Source organism: Anopheles funestus, chromosome 2RL, assembly GCF_943734845.2.
Source record: "Anopheles funestus chromosome 2RL, idAnoFuneDA-416_04, whole genome shotgun sequence".
Taxonomy (NCBI): Eukaryota; Metazoa; Arthropoda; class Insecta; order Diptera; family Culicidae; genus Anopheles; species Anopheles funestus.
The window spans coordinates 69867441-69892412 of NC_064598.1; the positions used below are offsets into that span (position 1 = coordinate 69867441).

General features: G+C 38.1%; 1 protein-coding gene across 3 annotated transcripts in view; it reads right to left on the reverse strand.

Annotated features, from left to right (window-relative positions):
• Positions 1 to 13574, reverse strand: part of LOC125766334 (ras-GEF domain-containing family member 1B-like) — a 37796-nt gene extending 24222 nt beyond the window's left edge. For 2 of the 3 annotated variants that reach the window (XM_049432184.1, XM_049432182.1), the window contains exons 1-2: positions 12463 to 13574; positions 1647 to 2304 (exon numbers count right to left, since the gene is read on the reverse strand). In XM_049432184.1, coding sequence (XP_049288141.1) covers positions 1647 to 1805 — 159 coding nt within the window. In that variant the 5' untranslated portion in view covers positions 1806 to 2304; positions 12463 to 13574. Of the gene's footprint in view, positions 1 to 1646; positions 2305 to 12145; positions 12220 to 12462 lie in introns of those variants that run through there. The other variant, XM_049432183.1, reaches the window with a different exon arrangement.
• Between the last annotated feature and the right edge of the window lie 11398 nt (positions 13575 to 24972).

Consider the following 24972-nt stretch of genomic DNA (forward strand, 5'->3'; position numbering starts at 1 on the left):
AATCTTTTTTTTTAGCATTACCGGATCGGATCGATTGACTGATAGAACAAATCAAATAACTTAAAACATAATTTAGAAGACCAGTGCAATTCCCGGTCTAGTTGCATTAATCAAGAAGAATTGTACAAGTTATGTCAAGATAGATGTATGACCAAAAGCATGTTTCTTGTTAAGGAAGGCTTCAGATTGGGATAACTCCAGACATTAGACTACGATCACGCAAGACTTGTTTTGATTGAGGCTAATGGATTAGCTATCAATGTTACAGCCCAAAGATAAATCCGACTCTAAGAAGCTCGGATGGGCTGTTTAACACATGAAAGAGCAGAATGAAGACATCAACATTAACGAAAGTACTACCGCATTCTAACGTAAATAGGGATTGCGAAGAGTTTGGTGGTTGTACTCAGCAAATCTGTTACAACAATTTTGCTTAATCGCATTGAATATTTATAGTTCTACTGGTTATAACGTAGCAGTTTCCTACAAAGCTTGCATTGATGAGCTGGCAGGTGTGCGATGATTCAATTACAGTTAAAAGCATTTCTCTCAGAAAGAGTCGCTACCAACCGTGAAGTACTGTGATGAATAGAAAGTCTGGAAAGCTTGAATTCAAAAGGGTTTGCCTTTTTGGCATTAGAATTTCTGATTTGTTAGTGATGAAACAACGAATTAACTAATAATAATATTTGAGTTTCAATTTCAAAGGGTTAAATTTTCGTTTTTTGAGAATTTCGATTTCATTTTAAATTTTTAGGACATTAATCGGACCTTCTCAGAAGGATTCGCTTTGGGGTTGTGTTGTTGTGCAAACGAGTTTCTACTATCTGCTATCGTTGCATGTGATTAGTGATATTACTTTTATCCCTACAAACACCTGTACCTAACCTCATGTATGCCATTGAAACGAGAATAGTGTTTTCCGTAGTTTCCTCGTTCAAAACTAGGACTGGCTTCAATGCACAAAACACAGGCACAGCAATCTTTCAACGAGCCTTCCAAGCCCTAACAAACGCCATTGAGCTGAACTGATTAGTGGCACCGTCAGCGTGGTGACATTTTCACTAGACCAGGCAATACACCTGGTATGCTTTTTGGGAGCGTTGCACCAGAAATCACCGAGATGCTCGTTTCTTATCGTGGCGTTATTACGTTCAGGCATTCGTTGAATGCAAACGAGACGCCGGGCGTTAGTTGACTGTGCCCGTGCTCGCACGGAAAGATAAACCTTTCATCCCTCTTGACACGGTGCAGCACTAGCCCAGGAGAAGCCGATTGCAAAAGGCCTCAGTGTGAACGAGTTGCGAGCGTTACCTTCAATGCACGGCGCGTTCATGGCTGAGTACGAGCGTGAAGGGTGCCCTTTTTGCATACTTCAAACGGGTGGCCGTGTACGTACTATCTTCAGCTTTTTCATACACCTTCCGTAATACGACCGGTGTGTGAAGCGTGCTCATCGGTCGGTGTGTTAGATTTGTTACATATTCACATGACCTCCTCACATAACACGATCATCCAGCAGTCAGTCCCGCCGGGAAGGCGGACACGGTGGATCCGCCGGTTACGGTTTCCCCCTTCGAATCAGTCCGGCCTTACCCAAAAACGGAACGAACTGCCGCGAATCTTGGGCGCGAGATCGCAATTACCTTTTTATCTTTGCTATTATCGTCGGAGTCTTCATCGTCGTCCTTCTTGCCACCCTGCCGGTTGGTGCGATTGGTCCGTTGGCGGCGTGCTAATCCTTGCCGGCAGCGAGTACCGCATGCGACTGCTGATAGCTTGCTAGCATAGTAGTACATAGCCATACGTCACGTTTGTCCGCACATTTAGGGGCGTGCAGTAGAGGTGAGTTGGTGCGTGCGCGTCTGTGTTTGTGTGTGTTTATGCGTGAAGTGCCCGAAGTCGTGCGGCGGAAACAGTTTGGACGATCCTTAACCCTCGAGGCACTTCGGTGTGCGTACAAATGGGGGTTCCACGTGTCGTCCTCTTTTTTGTTGTTCCTTATCCCACGTACGAGTGCTCTCTTCTTATCCGCTAAACCGCGCTTGGCTGTCTCATTCCGTACGTCCTCTGTTCTTTTGATGGGAAGGGCTGTGTGTGAGTCATGGCAGGCGTGGGTGGTGTTGAGTACGATGGGGCAGGAAAATCGGAACACCACTAAACATGGAGCTTCCGCCGCTGGTAATGCTGTTTCAGAAAAGTTTCGTTTGCATCGGACAGTGGTGGAACGTTGTTAAACTGCCTCAGGTACGCATGCAGTAACCGTTTGATGGGAGTCCATCCTGCGTATCTGCACAGGAGAGGCTATAAGAGAGAGAGAGAGAGAGAGAGACACAGAGTGAGAAGAAGAAAAGCTAGTTTTAGTCGTCTGGTATGTGGCCTGGGGCTATGAAGTGAAATGAAAGTGCCTTGGATGAAATTGGAAGATTAAAAGATTTGACGGGTGAAAGTTTTGCGAAGGATTGGACAGGGTATGGTTTTATGGAATTATGCGCTAGTTAGAAACACATTCTGCAAACTATTGATGGTTTATGTTATGAATTTTGTTAATACTTTACTCGTAAGATTTGTTTAATACGCTAGCAAGGAATGGACTGTGAGAAAAACAAACTTAAAAAAATGATTGAAATAATTAATTTTGTACTACAAAAGTACATTTCAGATATCGTTTAATACGATACCGAATCATTTACTTTGTATTTTTTTTAAATATTGTTTGAATTACTTAAAACGAAAAAAGAATATACAAAATGAATTCAAATAGGTTTTTCCCGAATCCATTTCTTTGACCTTCAACCTGAAAAAGGATCTGAAAAACATAATTAATTATTCCAATTCGTTTGGGTTACGGAGAAAATTTAATTATGCTACTCCCATTTGTATCTGTGGTGTTCTGATCGATTGAAGCACAAAAGCAAGAAAATAAGAACTATTTCTCAATTTCAACAGAATGTACTGTGCGGGTGAAAAAAAATACTTTATAGCACTTGAAGCAATGCTTTAATGTAAGTGGAATTCGTTTTGTTCTGATAGCTGGGCCCCGGCTAGAGTTGTCCCGGCCAGCAGCTACATCCCATCGACAAATCCTCTAAAAAGTGCTCTTTTCAAGTTTATTTACATTCCCGTAACGGACCAGAACGGCCGGTTAGAGACCATCGGAGGACATTCCAGGACCGGGCCCGGTTTGGTGGGTGGGAAAGGATGATCATGGTTCGTTTTATTTTTAGAGCGTCCTTTGAATTGCGTTTTTTGTTGTTGTTGCTCTGTGTTATTCTTTTTTTCTTCCTCCATTTCGCTCTTTACTTCGGGTTTACTGCGCAAACAAAACGTTGAACCAAGCCCCAAAAATCCGCTCCTTCGAGACGGCTAACAGCCGGGGACAAAGTCCAATTTAACATTAAATCCCCAATGAGCTGGAGGACAAGTTTGTGACACGGTTCGGGAGAGCTTTGGAAGGATTCGAACAAAGTTGGTGGATCACGCTACCGAAAATGGTTTGCCATTTCTTATGCAGCACCGAAAAGGTGAAAGTTTTTTGTTTTAGAAATTACGATTTACAATTGTTTCGGGTGTGTCGCTTACGACTGATCATATGATCTTGTACGCGGTGGCTGAAGATAATATTTGCGGTCAAATAGTGCTGTCATTAAACATAATGATGAAAAATGTTTTTATTTTTGTTTCGATGCGCGTTTGAAGCTTCTGGATGATTGATTTGTGTGCATGAAAGACATTCAATCGTTGCTATAAAAATGAGCAATACAAAAACTTAAGTGAAAATAATTTAAATCACCAGGATCTCCCTTTTTTATAAAGATAAAAATAGAATAATAACATAAACTTGTATATAAAAAAGGTATTTCATTTAGGTGATCTTAAACCAGCACGACTGATCATTTACTTATGCATATCAGCTTTACATGAACTTACTTTAAGTTTAGTGTATGAGATATATTATGCAGATTGTAATTATTAAAACAAAATTAAATTTCATAAAAGTTCAATAAATTTTCATAAAAGTATGCAGTAAAGGTTATCATTTTAGAATAGATTACAAAGCAATTTTAAATTTGCAAATAGACGTACAACGCAAATTTGAAATAAAATCCATTTTAGGGTGAAAACACCCTTCTTTTGATGTAGCTACGGCCTCGTTAACAAAACATCAGCTTCTCTAGTGCTTTAGAAAGAGCTGTTCTTTCTATGTTTAGTGTTGGTTCACAAACAGACGTGTACCACATAATGAACCATGTGATTAACACCGGCAAACTAAACGTCAACCCGAACCTGAAAAGGTTGCTTACCACCGATTTTCCATTTCCACTAACATTCCCGTCCGATTAGGCTAGACGGTTAGCCGAATGTCATGAGGGCCCGAAAAGGTAACACTATCCGAATCCGACGCGTATGCAGACTGGACGATAAATATGCAAGCCCAACTGTCAGCTGGTTGTGAGGACTGCGATCCAACGTCCAGCGTTGCAAACCCTACGATGGAAGCGTTCTACGCGTCCAAGCGGTCGGCAGAAGAGGTGAAGCGAGCCCCAGCCGGTCGGGTAAGTGAAATCCGATGTTATGCAAATCGAAATCTTTGGCGCCAGTCGTTGCTATCTTATATTTGGGCGCGTTTATTTGACATAACTTTTGGAAGCGTAGTCCAGGGACCGATTTGCATAGCTTCAAGCGCCCGGACCCGGACAATCGGAGGGTTCTCTCATCAGGCTTGCGCATATAAATGTGCATCATGTTGTTGAGCTACCCAGCTAGCCCGCTTTCACCGAACCCTTGTGCCACCCTCATCGTGCTTTATTGGCCGCGGGGCCAAGCATAACGACGAATTTGGCGATGCTTTAGACAAGCAGCATCATGCATTACTTCCTTATTTTCGGGAAAACTCTCCCTCGTTTCCACCATGCTTCTCGCGTGTCGATTTTCATCGTTTGCACACGGGAAACCCAGTACGGTATCAACGGTATCATACCTGTGCTAGGGAATGTACGATTTTTGGCCTATCGTAGGGTTCGTTTTCGGTTCGGTTGGTTGGTCGGGTTTGGATGCCTTCTTCCGGCAGTGCTTTCGAGATGATTGCATTTTATGCAAATAGTGCAACTCTTGGCTTCCCGGGGCCACTGCCGCCAGCGCCAACGGATTGCACCTGCAACACAGGGCATTTCTCGCGACGTTTGGCGAGTCGAGTCCAATTTACGGAAATAGACTTATGAATAATAAATTTCAAACATCATGTCGCGATGAAGCGATCCTCCACCGATGCCGTTTCCACAGGCACATCGTGCTGAGCGTGGCAGTATTTCGTGTGTTTGCCATGCGAAGAGCATTCAGCTTAGTGACCGAGCGACCGGCAGGTAAAGCAGTGCTTGCTGGTGGAGCAGCAGCAGCAGCAGCAGAAACATAACGGGTAATGGAAATTTATTTCGATGTGAAATGGTCGATGAAAATGGGATTTTTTCGATAGTGCTGACCAGCGAGTGCGATAGCGTGTAAGTGGTCGGAAAAATGATCCACCTTGCATCGGGTTTTCGGGTGAAGTTTCACCGGGAACGTTCGGTCGGGTCTTTGATGGGAAGTTATGTTAAAATAATATGCACCTAACGTTTCGTAATGATTTTTATTCCGCTCGTCCGGGGGCTATTTGCAAAGTGTTCAGTTCGTTTCGTAACTGAAGGTTGTAAAAAATATGATTTATGCATTTTTGGGGGGAATTTTTGTAGTAAATGCTTATATGTGCACACTTTTTGTTCAGTGATTGGTTGAGATGTTCTGTTCAGGATTTTTTAGAGCTTTCATGGAATTGGGATGTCAAATTTTGGTAGAACGATACTGGGAAGCTTTAAAATAGGAATGGTTTTTCTTCTCAGCAAGCTAACATACTTATTTCTCAATAAAACACAATGTCTTCGGGTGATTAGTTCTTTTTATTTAGGAATGAATCTGATTCTGAGATTCGTGATGGGTTAGTCCGATGGTTAAGCAAAATGTCAGCGAATTGATTATCAACAATTCTTTCATTCTCTCTTTTTGACTTAACCACCGGGCTGCTTCACTATTATCACAATAAACGACAGTTATTGAAGTATCCACATTACTTATGAGATTATGTTAAGTAATAGTATAGCTTAATTGACATATTTATATCACGTAATCCGAAGTAAAAAAAATCAATGTATCGTAGCAAAGAAATGTACCTGATATTTATTTTGATGAAAATATAGTTATTTATTTCGCATAAAACTTTTATTATGCATTATCCTGGGTATGTTTGGTAAATGTGAAAATTATTAGATAAAATTTTGATTAAAACGAAAACATTTATGCAACGTGATAGTGAAGTCATAAAACCCCTACAAGAAAACCAATAGAAGAAAATAGAAAGTTATTACGCCATTACAAACAGCAGGATGTTAAAGAAGAAGGAATATGACGTCGAAATTTGGAAGCATATCGGCAAGCTCCTTAAGTATTAAATTCCTATACAAAGAAAGCTTTCTGAATATTGATAGATAAAATGCTAATGACGTTGGTACCACTATGCCATTTGGTTTTCGATGAATTATCAAACGATTTATTCACTCTGGCAGTTCCGTAAGTTCTGTTGGAGCCATTTGTTTGTCAGAAATAAAAATAGTTCGCCATCGGTGAATTATATTTCAGGCCAAATTTCGCAGTATCTGTCACCAGAGACTAATGGTTCCATGAATCGCAATTAAAAGATCACCATGGAAGCGATTCCGTCTTTCTCATACTCTCTACTGCATATAAAATTAGATCTAGTGATAATTAAATGTGTGCGTGTGTGTGTGTCTGTGTGTGAAAGACAAAAAAATTACACCAAAAAACCACAAGAGTGAAAGAAAAAACGTTTGATGAAATGTGCCATTAATTACGGACGTGCATAATTCATGTAATTAAAACACATTTCAAACGAGCAAAAAATAAACATAAATTAAAAGACCATTTGGCAAACAAAATGGTAAACGATCGGTTTGTTTTGCTGAATGGGTTGCGATACTGCGAACGGAAGGATTGTATTTATTTTATGTAAATAAAACTATCATCAGCTAAAACTAACAAACCACTTGCCTGGGTTGGTAATCTGTTCTCTATTTTAGTTCGCAAGTTGTTTGATTTGCAATTTTGCTGATTAACACATCAATATACAATACAGTGCCCGAAACCACTAAGCCGGTTAGGTGGTTTTTAGCTACAAATAGTGTTGTTTTCATACAACCATGTTTTTTTCCACATTATGTTTGTTTGATAAACAAAACGAAAAACATAGTTTAGACCATGCCGGATGTGTTACATCACTCATGCAATCTCTACGTACACAAAATAAGCACTTTCAGCAGTATGTACTAGCCCGGAACTGGTAAACTGAGAAGGGAGTTAACGTACATTCGCCTCACCACAGTATTTAGGATCTCTTCCGTTGTCTTTTTTTTTAGTCGCGTTTCATTGCCGGAAATTCATGAGCTGTCGAACAAACGGGCCAACAAGCCATTAATGGAACCAACTATGTGTCGTCAACAAGCTTGCAAACAAAAAAAAAAAGGACAATGGACGCCTCCCCGGAGGACCGGCGAGTCTTTGGAGAACCGTAGAGTGCTGGGGATGGATTAAAAATTAAAATTCAAATCTTTCGATTCTGCCATGGTCTAGGACGAAGAGAGAGTGAGAGTGAGAGAGAGAGAGAGATAGAGGAGGAGGAGTGGTAGAAAATAAAACAAAAACCATCGACCCGTTTCGTTCGCCAGAAAAAAAGCGATGGTGTCGCGCACTCTTGGGGTTGGCCCTTGTTGACGATCGTGCGAAAGCACTGCGGCCATTGTGTCATATGTTCGGTGGTGAGTTGCCGAGAATGCTCGGTTGATTGGTTTTTTCGCTGTGTTGTTATTTTTCACTTGTAAATGAAAACAATGGTTCGGCCGATCCCGGCGGAATTGGGACGGTCACGAGCAAAAAAGGAAATTTGTACGAGATACTACACACTCATAGCCCACACATACACACGTAGGCCCGGTTGGAGTATTATTCATGCTGTTGATTATGCATGGATCTTTGCTTCAATGTTGCTGCCGTCATCTGTGATGCGGGAGCCCCCATGTTATGTTTAACATCCGTATTTGACACAAATTGCTATGAGTTGGAATAGCATTAGAGAGCGATAGAAAAGCAAATGTATGTATGTCAGTCGTGTTGTGTTATGGTAAAACTGGTTGTATAGTTCTGCGAATGGGGTATGTCAAATCATACATACCAAACCGTATGCATTCGCATACCGTATTGGCTTCTTAGAATTGTGGAAAAATTCAAAAGTCAAGGGTCATTGATACACAAGACCCGTTTACTACCGAAAGCAAGGTATAAGACGATCCACAGTTTCGCATGTCTACAGCTTTACTATAGCAGGGTTAAAGTGCTCCCTCGGTGTACTGAAGAACTTCGTTTATACTTAAAACAAACATAGTAAACGCTCCATTATTGAAAGGCATTGGCTATTAAATGTCGAATATCCTCCGAAATAGATGTATATCATATGGGAAAGCCTAAAAATTGCCCTCTTTCCGTTGATAACAAAAGAATTTTATTTGCCACAATTCTTAACGAATACTGTACCAATAATAAGTTTAATATCTTTTCTGCACTCCTTTCGCAATAATATCGTGTTCGGTTTCAAGATCTCCAGACAAGAGAAATTCAGAGGGAGAGAGAGTGCTAAATTACACGTACTACACGACTAGTGTTTTTGTAATTTCACGCGTTGTTGCACTGAAATGTGCAGGCGTGAAAAGATTCAGCGTGAAACATTATAAACCTTCGTTCACTCCCCTGAAAGATTTTTATCCGGCGCTAGCTTGCAAAATAAATTTCTCCTTCCACAGCGAAAGCTGCCGACACTCCCGACCCACACAAACACACACACACGCCTGCTGTTAATGTATTTATTTACTTGATAAACGTTCCCATTATTATCAGCAAAGATTGTATTTCACGTCAGTGACCAAAAATTCAATTACCCGAAACCGAACCCTCCGGGTGTGTATGGGTCCGTGCCAGTAGAGTCAATTTACGACACAAACGTCTACGGAATGTCGCTGAAGAAGCTGCACCGTCCGTCCTTCAATCCGGGCACCCGGACTTCTCCGGATTGCTGAAGTTGTTGCGATCCACCACGATGAGTGGATGCTTTAGCTATGGGGCAGCGTGCAGCAGTAGCAGTTTAAAGAAGAGAAAAAAAGCACATCCAATATGGAGCATCGAAGTGGCGAAAAGCCGTTATTTGTTCGTTCCGTTTTCCCAGCGAGATATGTTTTGGGGTGGAGAGATTTATTTTCTTGCGGCTCAGTGAAAGGTACATTTAGATAAGGTTTTTGCCGGGTCGTGATCAAGCATCACGATGTAAGCGCTGTAGTTCCACCGGGCGCTTTGCAATGTCGGATGCTGCCGGATTGTTTCATGGCTTTTGTTTGGCCCAAGTGTAACACCGTGGCAACTGCCATGCTTACGGGTATGGTTGAAAACATGGTAAAAGTCAATTTTAATTGTGTGATTTATGTGGAATTTCATTTTCTCACGCATCGGTTGTACATTTCCGAGAAGTTGTTAAGCAGTGCACGGGCGGGTTGAGATTTTACAAAATATATTGAAACACACAAAAATACAACGTAAAGCAAGTGTTTGACAATAACAAATGTGACAAAACGGTGGCGTCAGTTTGAGAATTTGTGAACTATTGTTGGGTATTTAAGTTTTTTTGGGAACATTTTTATAATAAAACTCTTTCGGTTGGTTATCAACGAATGAGAAATTAAAGCAATATAAACGTTTTTTAACAGGTTATGAGAATTTGCTTTCATCCAATGTTGCATCTCTGAGGATGTAGAAAAAATCAATACCTGTTTAGGAAAAATTTAAAAGATTAAAAACCATTTTATGAAATTAAAATTAAATTTTATGTATAAATTAAATATAAAAAGAATTTATAAGAAATATATGAAAAAGATATAAACATAATTTGATTCTAGTAAAGAATGAACTAATAAAATAACTAAACCATATTTTTTTATGTTTAAATGATTGTTGTGGAGAAATAAAGAAAAAATGCTTCAGATCTAACATTTACTTTGTTATGTGATTTGTTTTAAAATGAGATGGATTGTCAGCAACGCTTTAAAAGTCGTCAAAAGTCTACTTTCGAATGTGAGCGATTTAAAGGACAGATAATGATGATGCGATTGATAAAAACGTCCTTGATGTAGTTTTGTCCTACAGGTAAATGTATGTGTACACATTATTTGTTCAATACACTTTTCTTTTTTTTTCCTCAATGTATGTACGTTTGTACAAAAAGTACAAAATGTACAAAAAAAAGTTTTTATAAAAAATAGACATGTAAAAATTTGGATTACGTACTTTATTCAAACAGTAGTATTAGAGTGAACCATTCAATTACTGGCAAGCAAGGAAAAACAAACAGATTGTATTACAATTTAACATTTCTACACAAAATTGGTTTACATTTCTGTTGTTTTTCAATGCATACCAACGTTATTGAATTTCAATTTCCGAAAATCAAAAATCGGTTTTGATGAATACAACACCGTAATAGTTTGTTACAAACCTTTGATTAATGTTTTAGTTTTTTTACCACGTACGCTATAAGCAGAATAAGTGTTGCTTCATCATGCTGGGCTCGGTTTTGCAACAAATGAGGATCAACTGTTCTCCTCCACTTGACCATCCACTTTCGTACCGTGTCGAATGGTATGCGACTCAGGTTACTGGTAAAAGAGGAGAGGTAAAAGAGAGAGTGTACTGGAGACACTGTACGAGGTTTACATAAATCCCACATTCATTCCCATTCCCATTCGCAATAGGTGTCACCGACAAGTGCAGGTCACGGTTGAACGAGAATTTAAATTCACATTTCAGTTTTTTTTTTGTTCAATGCACAGCAATAAATATAAGAAAAAACGCCCGGACAAAATCCATCCATAAATCATTTCACGACATAACAGATGAATTCTAAAAATGAAAAATGATTTATGGTAAAAGAGGATGCGAAAACGTGGTTAAAAGAAAAAACAAAAAAAAAAGAAAACAACAAACAAACGCTAAACATATAAAAGGATTCGAAAAATGTACCAAACACGAAATTGCACACACGAAACATAAACATTTCCCCGTTAGTGTAGTAGTATCACACGTCTGTGACATCGTTCTAAACATTATCACTAAGTGTGGGGCGAGTCAGAAGATCATATATTATTCGTCTCCGTCAACCCGGACAGGTGGGATGGGATGGATAAGCATAAGTTGGAGCATGATTTACATTTCTTCAGCTGGTTGCTTCAGCCTTGGATTGACCCGGACTGTTGCTAAAATTTCACCTACCCGACAGTTACAAACGGGATTGACAAAAAAAAACACTCTTTTACAATAGTCTGAAAGATTTATGGTATCCTTTACCCACGATTCATGGTTAATTATTCTCGATCACAGCGGGAAGTTCCAATAAACATCGGCGTGATTCATGGCCACTTTTTACCGTAAGTCTCGCTTGCTCCCAACACGTAACATCCGATTGCTGCTGGTTACAAAAAAGCGTTACCCAGCCTAACTTATTTCATTCCATTTCCGTGTAACGATTGTTGCGCTGGTTGCGCTTGAATCGTTTTTGTTACTGTTTCTGTCGTCTGTTTGGCACTTATCCATAACCAATATTGGCCTGTTTGAGGTGTTACGTTTTTCGCTGCTGGCTTTTCGCCGTTTACGATGCGTAACAGTACTCACACCCCACACATGTTTTGCAACAGTTAGTGATGTGTTTTTATGTAAGTTAACAGAAAATGAGCATACTTTTTAAAAATATATGGCAGCTAGCGTGTGGTGGGATCGGTACTGGCAGCTTCCCAGTAATTGACCAAAATAATGTCGAATTTTGTTCGTCGAAGGAAAATGAACAGCCGCATAGGTATCGTATCGAGTTTATGATAAATGGGTAGGTTAATAATTCACCTCAGGTACAGGTTTATGGTTTATGTTTGTTTAGCTATTTTGTTTCTCTTTGTCGAGCTCGCTTCTAAAAGGAAGCATTGGTAAAAAGGGGGGAGGGAAAAAAGCTTACGTGCTGGCGCAACATAAACCCACGTAGTACATGTATCCACCATTACTGCGTTTGCTCGTGGAATATTCCATTCGTGAGCTAGCAGACAGCTCGAACAGAAGTTTTACTTGTACTTGTGACAGCATACTTGCTTCATGTCTTCATTAGATAATGCTGTACACGGATTTGTACTACACGATTCGCACAAAATTTTCAAATTTGTTAACATGTACATATGAATTCCAACACAAAAAGTAGTTAAAGTATAAGAAAATTGTAACATTCCATAGAACGCCGTTTTGGGTGTGTATTTGAAACCTCTTCCTTCTCTAACTCACCCAAGTTCGATAGGTTGTCCATAACGAAACTTTAAATACGACCGTTGCATTCCATTAGCCGAACGAGCGTTAGCACGTTCCAGTAGTTTAGTAGCACTAACAGGATATGCTCCAGCTACAACACTTTCTATCTCGCCCGGTGCTCGTTTCGCTGAAATGGATTGGCTTGCTAAAAGTTTCCGCACCGGTTTTAAGACTCACTTCCTGCACGCAAAGGGTCGGAGGTGCTTGTTAAAGGGTTGGGCCGCACCGATTATCGCGCATAGAATCTATACTCTTCCACTGCTGTAAACTGCACACTACTGCACTGGCACATGGCTACACGCGGGTTGGAACACTTTTATCGTGCGATTCCAATCACTCAACCGTTAATGGTGGGTGGTTGGGGTGAGAAAATATTTTCCATTTTTAATTTGTCCATTCACTAGGTTGCTGAATGGACAATCCTATTTTCCTGTCACATACACTTTTCACTAACACAATCACGTTTGTATGAGTTGGGTTAGGTCAGAACGGAAACGTAAGAATAAACAAAATTTAAAAACACTCTATTAACTCAACGGTTAATTTATTCCCGGTGGTAAATTCAATTTTCGTTGACTAGATAAGGGTTAATCCAAGGTCTGGTAATCCTCCAGCGATAGTATCCAGTGTTCGTGTAGTCGCTTAAATTGTAAACCATTACGGCGTGACCTGGGTCAGGATGTGCGAACGTAACACCCAGCTGTGTCAGTTAAAGAATGATGGGAACAGCACACGTGCGTCAACTTCGGTCCACACGCGATGAAAGTTCGGAAGAAACTGAGCGTCGAAATGTAGTCGTTGTTAGTCAAACAATTTCATCCTACAGCGCCCGTCATTTCCTGCATGAACGCTCATGAACGGCAGGGATGCTGTGTGTAAGACTTCATTTTGAGGTTCATTTGGAGGTTTTTTTTGCAAATAAGGGGAAGTTTGAACTTTGAAATGAAATGATTGTTGATTATACTTTTGTTTTCATTTCCTTTTAGATTTTTTAAATTGAATTTAGATATTTATATCGTATTTCAGTGCTAGTCTAAGTTAGTTATTTGTTTAATGTTTTGTGTTGCGTTGGATGTATTAAAAATTCTATGAGCAGAGGGGAAAGCATTTTTGTTAATTGATAAAAAACAACACATTAACGCAGTAAAAATTTATCCATTTATCGAAACGATCACTTGTGTAAAATTATTTCCTTAATTGTTTCAATTAATTGCCTACGAAAACAAATAGTTTCTATATATTTAGGCTTTTGTTTCAAACAATTAATGTTCCTTTTATTGTCATGTTCTTTGAAAACGTCTATTAATTCATTCAAAATTCTATATGATTCATTTTGAATGGGGTAATGTAAGTAGTACTGGGAATCTTGGGTGAACAGCTAAGTTTACGTTTGAACGTTTTTTATATTAAAAAAAGGGAAAGTGAATATTTCAAATGTAAATAGAAACCAACACGTTTAAAACTAACAAAAAGTGGGTTTTTATTTGCTATTGTAGAGTGTAAAATACTTTTCTTTTCTAGTTTTAATAAATATTTATTTATTTCTAAATTAACATTAGAAAATGTAAAGTAATTGTTAAGTGAAGCTTTTGTAAATTCTAAAAATTAAACTAAAAAAACATGAATGTAATGGAACATGCTTTCTACTTGCGAATTTGTTGAAATCTTATTTTCATTGACCATTCTTAATATGAAACGCAATATGAAACGCGGAAAATAGGAACGAATTTTATTCGCTTTATTTCAACCTTTTTTAACTCCTCTCAAATAAATACATATTTCATGTTGTTTTAAGCAACGGAATAAAATATCACATTTCACGATAATTGTATAACAACATTGAAATGGATGCTAAGCGACCCTTTCTGCCGAATGGTTAAGTAAGAGAGTAGCATCTTTCCACCTAAACGCTAATGAAAATGATCTTTCAATCACTAGCAAGCTCGTAACGATTCAGTCGGTGTGATGAATATTTTCTGCTTCGTTCACCTGCCCAACCAACGGAAAGCCATGTTACGCAGAACGGAAGCGAACGGATATTGGGAATGGTATAAAATTTCATCGTAACGTACACGAAAAGAAGCGCAGATAGAGACAAAACAGAAAAAGAGTAGACAGAAAACAAATAACAAATAAAAAAAGCAGCTTGATAGCATAAAATCGGTCCACTGAGGAAATGAAAGTCGAAGGGAAAATTTATTGAATTACAAACCGGAAGGATAAGTTTACAACAGGAGACAGAATGCAGCGAGCCAGGCGCTTGACCTTTCAATGGAGGCTACTTGAAAGGTTCCAGGCCAGTAAGGCAAGGACCATGGGCATGAACCTAGCGAAAAGTGTTTCGAAGGGGAAGGTTCACGTGTAATGGATTGTGTCCAGCATTTTGATTCGGTTATGCATGAAGCGGGGTAGGATTTTTCTTTATTGCCACACAGTTTGTGTTTTGCAGATCAAACGTTTCATTTTTTTTTTTGGGTAAAAATAGTAATCTTTTAAAATTTTTTTTTTTTCGGTTTCAAAACGATTTTCCCGTCCAGCTAGATAGATAGATCTATTTCAAAAACGATGCATTAGCGTAGAACGGTTTTTGTGACCACGAAATTGTTTTTAGAATAAGCCTTATTTATATGAAGTAATTTTTTTATGTTTGATAGGAAGTTTCTTTGTAATTAAATTTGAAAGCGTTTTTAATATATTTAATATAATATTAACGCTTTATAAGCGTTTTTAATAACAAAATTTATCATCTAAAGTTGTTAGCAGCGTTACTGCTTTCTTGTTATAAAAAAGAGTTTATTATTTAATAGTAATAAATTCATATTTCATATTTCAGATTAGGTTTAAATGTTTACTACTTTGAGAGCAATAGAAACTAAAATGTTATATCGTAGAAACATTCTAGAAAATAATTAAAATACAGCACCAGTTAAGTACAAATAACATCGACTATCCGGTGGATGAGCTATATAGCTGGTTGTTAAGATTTTTCTTTCATAACAAAACAACAACGTTTCTTTATTGTTATGTCGTGCGAAGAAATTACAGATACATTCAACCTAGATGTTCTAGGTTAGGGTAAGGTTAGGTTAGTCATCCATTTATTGAGGCAATTTTGTTGCTTCTAATTGCTTTGGAAAAGTTTCTTGGCAGTCGCACGAATACAACTGCCTAACTGGTGCCATTTCGTACGAAACACTTCGGAATTAAAGAGGTTTGCATTGCAGCCTGGTGGACAAAAGAAAGCTGCTTCCGTATTACGGAGCCTGTTGGGAAACTTTTAATTGGTTAAGATGGCATTCGTGAGATAATTGATTGATATCTTACCCGCACCCCGTCTTTTTTTATACATTCCATACAATAAATACCTGGCGAAGTGCTCGTTTCCAAAACCGGTGGGTGTTTGAGAGTAAAGTGACATATTGTGCGATGGATTGTAGTGGGATGCTTCGTTCCTAATTGTCTACCAACTTTCGCATGCTTCAAATGTTGTGCCCCTTAACTATGATGGGTTTATACGGTTGAAAACCCCATTTGGGTGGTTTTACCTTTTTTATATGTATGTTAGTGCATACACTTTTGGGACGATTGTCGTTATTTGTGAGCCGGATACCTATCTTTTCTTCCAGAACAGAACAGGAGACATGTGTTGTTGTTTTCCGAAAACCCAGCTTACGTTCCGTTACGGTTTTCGGGTGGAGAAAAATGCGGTCAAAGTGCCGAAAGGGGTCCTGCCGGAATCGGAATGCCGTTTGAACTGGTTCGTTATAATGTTCACTGACATTTTGTAAAAAAAGGAAACAAATAGAAATCGTTTGCATAAGGCAGTGTTTGACAAGGGTAGGGTATATATTATTTTTTGTAATTTATAAGATACGAAATATGGTCGGTGTGTTCCAGCAGGTGGACAGCAGTGGAACCCTTGTTTAACTTTTGTTTCAATTTCACAAACCCCAAACATTGATTATCGATTCGCAAACAAGCCGTGCCCATGTTGGAAAAGGGATAATGCCGAAGATGAGGTTTTCGATTCTTCGCATCGAAAATGAGAACATTTCCCATCGATCGGTGGCACGTGTGGCGAAGTTTGTGCGGGCTGAATTGTGGTTTACGGAGTTCGTGACATAAATTAAAAGCAATCGTAAACATAAGGGGTTTTGATTGCATGCCACCTCCCAGTGCAGGTTTATTATATTGCCCCGGAAGCTTACACGAAGGGATCTGGGAAGGTCGATAATGGTCGTGCATGAGTTGTTTTTTTTTTGCAAGGCAGACTACTATTTATAGAATGCAAAAAAAGGTACCAATAAGACAATCTGATTGGAAATGTAATACATTTGTATGTTTTTTTTTGCTGTATTGACAAACGTTCGTTTTACTGTAGTTTAGTTTGATTAGCAAAAGTGTTAGATTATCTCGGTTTCACGTATGTTTCTAAACAGGAAAACGAAAGTTGATTGAATCATGTTCAATGTTTGAAGTCTGCTTTCTAAAAGACATTATGCATTTGGAATATATTTGTTGCGGTAGTTTCTCAAAGAATGAAAATTTGAACAAGTGAAACAAGTTCTTGTAAGCAAGTTTTGTCTGACATACTTAAATAGAAGCAACATAAATTAATATAAATATCTAAAAACAAAGAAAAAGGAAAAAGTTTCTTGGGAAAAATAAAACTTATTAGAATGTGAGAATGTTCTTCCATATGTTGCTCACCAAGGAAACAGATCCTTTTGCATGTATTTGAAATTCAACCCGAAATGCAGTTGTGCCCAAATCGAAACAAACGAAGCACCCGAAAATCTTGAAAATGAAACATTTCTACGAAAAACTCCGCATGAAGCGTGATTGTAAATTTGTAGGTGCTTGTGCAAAATTGAAAGGCAAGGAATAAAATTGTTCATCCAAATTATGAAAAAGAAAAAAAAAGCATAAGCCCGGCAATCAATGTTTTTTACGGCTGTTGTTCTTGTCGTTGTTGTCAAAGTTACCAAACTTTGGACTGCTCATGTTAAGACGTATGCTGCATTTATGCTCGAGCGATGTGTTTCTGACACGTTTCTGGCACGGTGAAAATTAAACAGAAACTTTCTCTCCTGCCACGTATCATGAAAGAAACGCTGTTTGGTAGGATGTGTAACTGAGGTAAAGGAAAGGTGGCTGAAAAGTAACAATCATGTTGTTTGTCTTAACGTGTAGATTAATTGGAAAATAATATTGTTCGTTTTAAAAACTGCTTTCGCCAGGTTGCGAATGTGACATGAAGAGGAGCGTGACTCGTAAAACGCGTCAAAAAGTTGAATGGAAGCAGAAAATTTTAAATTAATATAATTTTTCATACAATATGCGTTTTTTAGCATATGATGAATAGTATTTTTGTATATTTGGTTTTAATATGAATAAATAACATACAACAATTAAAAATTCTGTTGTTGAGAGTTGTTTATACCACTTGTTAGCTCAACCCAACTAAATTAGGAAAGTTAGTTTAGTTGTTAATACTTTTAGTAAGTCACTTAAATAGTTTCGGTGAAGATTCTTCAGTAATTCTTTTAGCCTTTTCAGTTTTTTTTTTGTAATTTGCTGCGATAAATATTTTTTGTATGAAAATTCTTTACATTTCAATTTTTGCGTCCAAATAGGATTTGATGCAAGATTCTGTCGTTTGAGACCGATGCCTCTACTACACACACCAATGCCCCACAATATCAGTAAATTTTATTTTTGTTTCCATTATTTCCATTAAGAGATCGCTTGCTGCTTTTGATGTCTTTTGAAATTGAGAATTTTAACATTTTAACAAAACAAAATCTTATTACGCTACCATTGGCAGGTAAAAGTATTGAATTATTAAACAGCTAAAAGGATGTGCAACCTATAAAATGATGCTAATAGGGAACGATTGAAATTCCAACGAAAATCTGTTTTCTGTTTCATGAGTGTCACTTTTCGAAACTCACATAAAGTCAAAGTTTAAGTCTTTTCACCGGAACGGATGATTTCTTCCATCAGAAGGTAGAGCGAACATACAAGTTGTAGGGCAAAATATTTTTAGCTACTGTTGGAAGCTTTCTCTTCCTAAAAAAAAGCTACAGTGTCCTTTTCATCGATAAAATCTAGCTGATGTATAAAAAGTAACGCAAAGCGGTGGGTAAAAGGATCAGAAGGATAATGGACGGCTGGACGTAATAACCTTTTCACGGTATTTGGTGGCCTTTATTTCTGAGAACAGATACGTGTATGTGCATGAGCGTACGATTTTTTTTCTTGCCGTTGATAAATTTGTAGGTTTCCCTTTCGTCTGCCCGTTGCACTCCCGTTCCCAAAATCGAACGGTTCGATTAATGCTTTAATGGCGTTTTAATATTGCTTTTATTTTCGCTTTCGCAAAGATGATTAATTTTTGGCTCTGTTTTTAGGCCAATCATGTTGATTGCGCGTGGCTGTTGAAGGCTTGTTGTTATATTTTTTGTTGTTGTCGTATTGTGCACCGAATTAATCCACATCTTTCGGGTCAGGAAGGGATTGGGATTGAACTAAAAGGAAAGTCATTTCTTCGAGAGCTTACGAAACGCTCGAATTGACATCAAACGCGTAGATTTTGATGAGTTTGTTTTTTTTTCGTTGCTTTATATAGATTTTCAATTTAGCAACGTGTTTTTCTTCAATAGGGTGAACAATATTTTTAAACGAAAAAATATGTTTGCATTGCCGAAAAAAAAAGCTTGATAAGTGATTTTTTTTTATTCACAGGAGAATTGAATTTTTCAGTTAACGTACAGAGCGATAACAAGAGCCAATTTTCTAAGCTTTTCGCATGAAAAAATAGCCATTATTGCGAAACCTTTTCCTTCTACAAATGCTCTTTTTGCCGTTTTAGAAACCCTTTTCGAGCTGGCAAAGTTCCGAAGGCAAACAACGCCATTGACACTTTTAGCGTTGATAGTTTAGTAGTATTGAAACAGTAATCGTTGCTTAACCATTGTTCTAAACACGGTGTCTTTGCGATTCCAACTATACTTTCGGTAGCAGGTAACGGCAAAGTTTGCTCATTATTACACGCGGCCAAGCATGCGAACCTATTTGCGTTGCGTTAAAACTTAAATTAATCCGTGTGCCTGCATGTCGCACGATGTGGTAAAGTTTTGCCCATCTCACGTCGGTTACGTACTGTGGCTGAAAAGGTTCGCTCTTCCAGCGTCATCGACATCCACCTACAAATCCACCTAACCGCGAATGGTTGCCGTTGGGTGCAAGGTCAAACTATGATTTATTACAGTCGCAGCTACGGAAAATGGTCGGAACACACCGTGAGTGGTCGTTACCGTGGTCACCGTGGATGGATTGGCAGGAATATCCGTCCTCCAGCCCAGAAATATGAATCCTTTTGAGTGGATAAAGCTGTGTAATGGTGAGTTGTGGGTTACACTGGATGGTAGTGCAACCGCATCATTGGATGCAAACACTTTGCAAACGATAGTCGGTGGTGATTTCGGTCTTTGGCGAACTACCTGAAGATTATACAGGAATGTAAGCCATATGAGCGGACTAACGTGCATTTACTTTATTTGTAACGACTTTCGTGGAGATAAATTTGAATTTTGGAAATTCATATGTCCAGAAATAGATATGCGCAATCAAGCATTAAGTACAATGCTGATTGTATGTGAAAGAACAAAAAATGTTCTAAAACAAACGAAATATATGTTTACTACACAGCCTTATTTCTGTTGAATTTAATTATGATTTTAAAGACACATTTTTTGTTCCATAATTTCATCGTATGATAATTTCTACTATGAGTTTTGCTTATGTTGGTTATTATATTGTTTACAATGTTGGGATGGTAAACTAAACTTGCTCAATTAAAGCTTAGTTAGATAACTTTAATGCAATATACGGGCTGTTGATAATTGTTTTCAAGCAAACTTCAATCATACATGGTTGTGTACCATTGTTTGTCTGCCGCTATGTTCTGGCCATTATGCATCTTCTACCTAACCCTAACTGGAGCATACAACGAACCACACACCATTTAATCCTTGTGGAAAGATTAATTAAGTTTCACAATGCTTATGTTCCTGAATAACTGATAGAATTTATGGTTATAGCGACTGTTACATGACGAAGTTCTTGTACTTTGCATGTATCTTCTCTAAATGCTTACCTTGTTACAGTAACAAGTACAAATGCGAATACTTCGAATGTTTGTGATGAAATAATTTTGCGTAGATTGATATCGAAGAAAACAATACAAAAAATGCTATAAATAAATAACATTTCAACAGCCAGCCATTTTTAATACAAATTGATGCTTGAAGAAAAGTGGTAACAACAACCAAAAATCAAAGAAACGGTATTTGTCCTAATGTTTAAGATTTCATATAAAATTTAAGAATGCGTCAGAAAATAAAATCAAGAAATAAATAGTGAAAATAAAATCTTTTTTGATTGTGTATATAAAAACAATCCAAAGAATCACACTTTACCAGCCATATTGTGCCATCATTTGTCATTCATTTCACACTAAATTACTAATAAAGCTTTTCTTCTTGCAAAATGTGCACTGGAAGTGGTTTCGTTAAGTAGTAACTTACACAATAAGAAATGGTAAAGGCAAAATGCGAAAGGACAGCAATTGTTCTGCAAACTCCAGCGACTGTTTTTTCGTTTTCAACCAAACACGCTGAGGGCAAATGGTTTGCACTGGTTCTGAAAGTTGCAACTCAGAGGAGTAATAAAGCAAATGAATGTTGCAACAGAGAAGAATGGCACTTCGCTTAGATTACAATTGCGACTTGTAGAGCTGTTTTCAAAGCCATTATGTTGAATCATTTAACGAAAAGCTTTGAACGAACCTTGCCGCGAATGGACAATAAAATAACTTGATCAAGCTTTTAGTAAGCTTCATGGTTGAGACCTTCATGCAGATAACACCTGGTGAAAATGGCTACTTTCATGAAGGCAAAAGAAACAACAGATTTCCATATTCATGTTTCCAACTTTTTTGGTTTTTTGCATAACCATCAACAACTGCATATCTCATTTATGGGAGTAAATTCATCACCATTACCCGATTATCGCGGGATGCAAATTGTAACGCCAGAATGCGCCAGAACAGGCTAAAGAATGTTTAATTGCGTTGATTACCTGCAGAGGCCAGTAATTGAATCACAAATAAAATTAATTAATTGCAAGCAGCTGTATCTCTATTTTCATGCGTACAGTGTACGCGTGAGGTGTTTTTCATTTGGAGTTAAAACAATGTGATGGACGTATCAAAGCGTTTATTCATAATAGTCAGTACGGCTGATGACATGGTAGCTCATATTTTATTGGAAAGCCATAATTAAAAGCAATTAACAGCTCAGCAGCATGGTTTACCTTAATTTTGTTACCATTAGTTAAAGCTCATTTAACAATGCATGAGCCAACCGTGGTGAAGTGCGCATTAAAAGTGCTGTGTTTGCGCAATATTTGTTTTTTTCATGGGAGGAAACTCAAAAGTACAATAAATAAATGAATATGTAATGTTTTTATTGTGTTTGTTAAACATAATGATGTATTGTCTAAGACGGGGTGATTAAATATTTAAAAGAGTTTGAAAAATTTCATGATTAAATTCTTCAATTTACTTTAACTTAACAATAGATGGGGAGGAATGGTCGGGCCCAGATATTCAATATAAAAAAATATTTAAAAACTTTCTACAATTTTACTGCTAGCAGTACTGGTAGCTTCATTTATTCCACTTTTTCCAGGATTTTTCAAAAACTTTTATTTATTCTGTCTGTGGGATATTATTTATGCGTTCCGCGTAATATGCTGAAGTGTGCAACTTGAACTGTCCTTGGAGTTCCTCTGATATTTGATAATGTTACATATGACCAAACCAAACGATAAAATGGAACCGTCTGAAGTGGAAACACTCAGCATCCTCAGTCACCTTTACTTGAACTGTATGCAGCACAGATTACTTCAGCGTATCACACAATCGATCATACGGATGGAACATCGGAATGGTATTTGCATGATTGACTGTGGCAATTAAAATGAATATTTATCATTAATACATTTTAAAAGTTTTTGAATTGATGAAAACGAAGTGGAGGGATTTTTTGTTATTAAACTAAGATTAAACAAAAGTCAAGGAATGCCAAAAATTCCGGACCGAAATATATGATTATTAATTGAAAGAGGTTCATTGCAGCTTTAATAAACTTTGTATCGGTTATTGGACTATTCTCCAGTAATTAATAATTAATTTAACATAAAACAATAAACAACGTTTCTATATAATTTCGTTTTGCCTATATATTGATCGCATACTGAGAAACAGTAATCAAACGATTGTGAGTAATTGCTCTAAGCTACTATTAACTATTCCACTGTATTCCACTGTACTATCCCAACGAAGAGCGCAATACCGTCCTCTTGTTTGTGATTTATATCTTTGAAAGTGCTTAGAGAAATCGATCCTACTCATAAATGCGTAGCGTAGCCGCTGAAGATGCACCAGTGCTCATCTGCGGCTAGTAAAACTTATAGGGCAAAGCGTCAAGATGAGCGAAAGCGTCCCCCAGATAGGGCCCCATGTACGGTGCACCCAACACATCAGAACCGGCGGTTACGCTCGGGAATGAGTGACATAAATTATCCGGCAGCCAATTTTAGAGCGACTGCGCCTTTTAGTCTGCCATATATCAAGCCATCCCGAGCTAATATCTTGCGGTTATTTACACCCTGCAGGGATTGCTGGTTACCGCAGTGGGGCAACGTCGACGTCTGCCCGGAAAGCAAACTGTGCGCAACCAGCGTCAGCAAATTACGGAAGTAGCGCTTTGGTTGAAATGGGTAGGCTATCGGCTGAGAGCAACGGGACAGAAATGAATGTTTTAGTTAATTGTTTTAATGTCGTCAGTCGCAAAATTTATGTACAAAATAGGTGAGAACACTTTAATAAAGAAATCTTCGTAATTTGTTATATTTAAACTTAAAATGATTTGAGTAACATTTAAAAACATGTTTCAACAGAAGTAAGACACAGAACTGAATTGGCGTCACTGTGTTACCTGCTTCGTATACAAACCGGCACACAGGTGGATAATAAAATTTATACGATGCTTCTTGCCCACCTGGTGCCAACGTAAATCAGAGAAAAAACAATCAATCTGGTACCGTGCAGGAAGTGAATAAAAAAGGTAGCCTTTGAGCTTCATATTTCATTGCGGAAACCAATTGGGTTGTAATATACTCGTAATAATGGCTTAAAGATGGAAAGGTAAAACTAAGGCATAACAACACCTGGCTCGCTTAAACGGAAGAGCAGGATTTCGGTAAGGATAAACACCAAAGCATATGGTTTGCACGTGAGCAGAAATTGTGATGTTTTGACCAATTTGCATAGAATGAGCAATGAATAATAAATGTGACGTCGTGAAGTTTATGAAGGTTTATAAGCAATCAATTTTATACTGTTCCTATAATATTAACTGGAGGATTAGACAGTTCAGGACTGTTCCAAGAAACTAAACTCATGTTTCTTATGCCTTACTTTGAGTTTAGTTATTTAACCCTTGTAGCTTTTTAAAATTTTGGGTAAGTTGTACTACGCGACGAAAATTATCCTTCATACCTCTTTATGTAATTCAATTCTATAAAGTGAATATTGCCTGCCATACAATTGGAATTATTTGTTTCAATTTTGAACTGGGTGGAGTATTGCCAAATACATTTGCTGTGCCTCAAAAAAAAACCTTCTCTCGTAGTTCGTAGTGTGACAAAATATTTATTCAGAAATACATATTTAATAAATACCAATGCATATTTGATATTATTCTACAGTATTGGATGTACAGATGAGCTGAAAGAGTTGAAATGGGGTGTTGATGACTGATTTTCGTTTATTTTATGATCCATTTTTCTTGATGTTTTTCTTCTTCTTCCGGAGGCTTACCTATTAGCCAGCTTACGAAACGGATATTCAATGGCCGAAGAAACCTTGGAAGATATTACTGGCATGTAATCTCTTCCTGTCGATCAGCCACATGCGTTCACTGAATGGTGCACGTGTCGGAAGATGAAGAATACCTACGGCGGTTAGGATGAGAGTTCACGAGCCGGGTCGAAAACGTGATATCCTGCAACGGCAGCAGCGGCAGGCCGCTCAATCAGCATAATAAGTTAACTGACAATCCGATTGACATTGAATCGAATTGAAATTCAAGCTGATATTACTGATGTTACGCAAAAACCCATTCGACTGAACCATTCCGGGAGATGGGAATTGGACTGGTTCTGCAACGTTCCGCAGCAATCCCGGGATGAAATATGAGCTTTAACTCGCTCACCATAACACGATTGTTGAGCGTACGAACAGTCAGCCCGAGACACACTTACAATAGTAACGCTTTGAAACGATGCAAGTGGGCGCACGGATTTGACTTGCTAATGGTGTGGCACGGGTTGGCCGGTGCCGAATGGCTTGCTGGT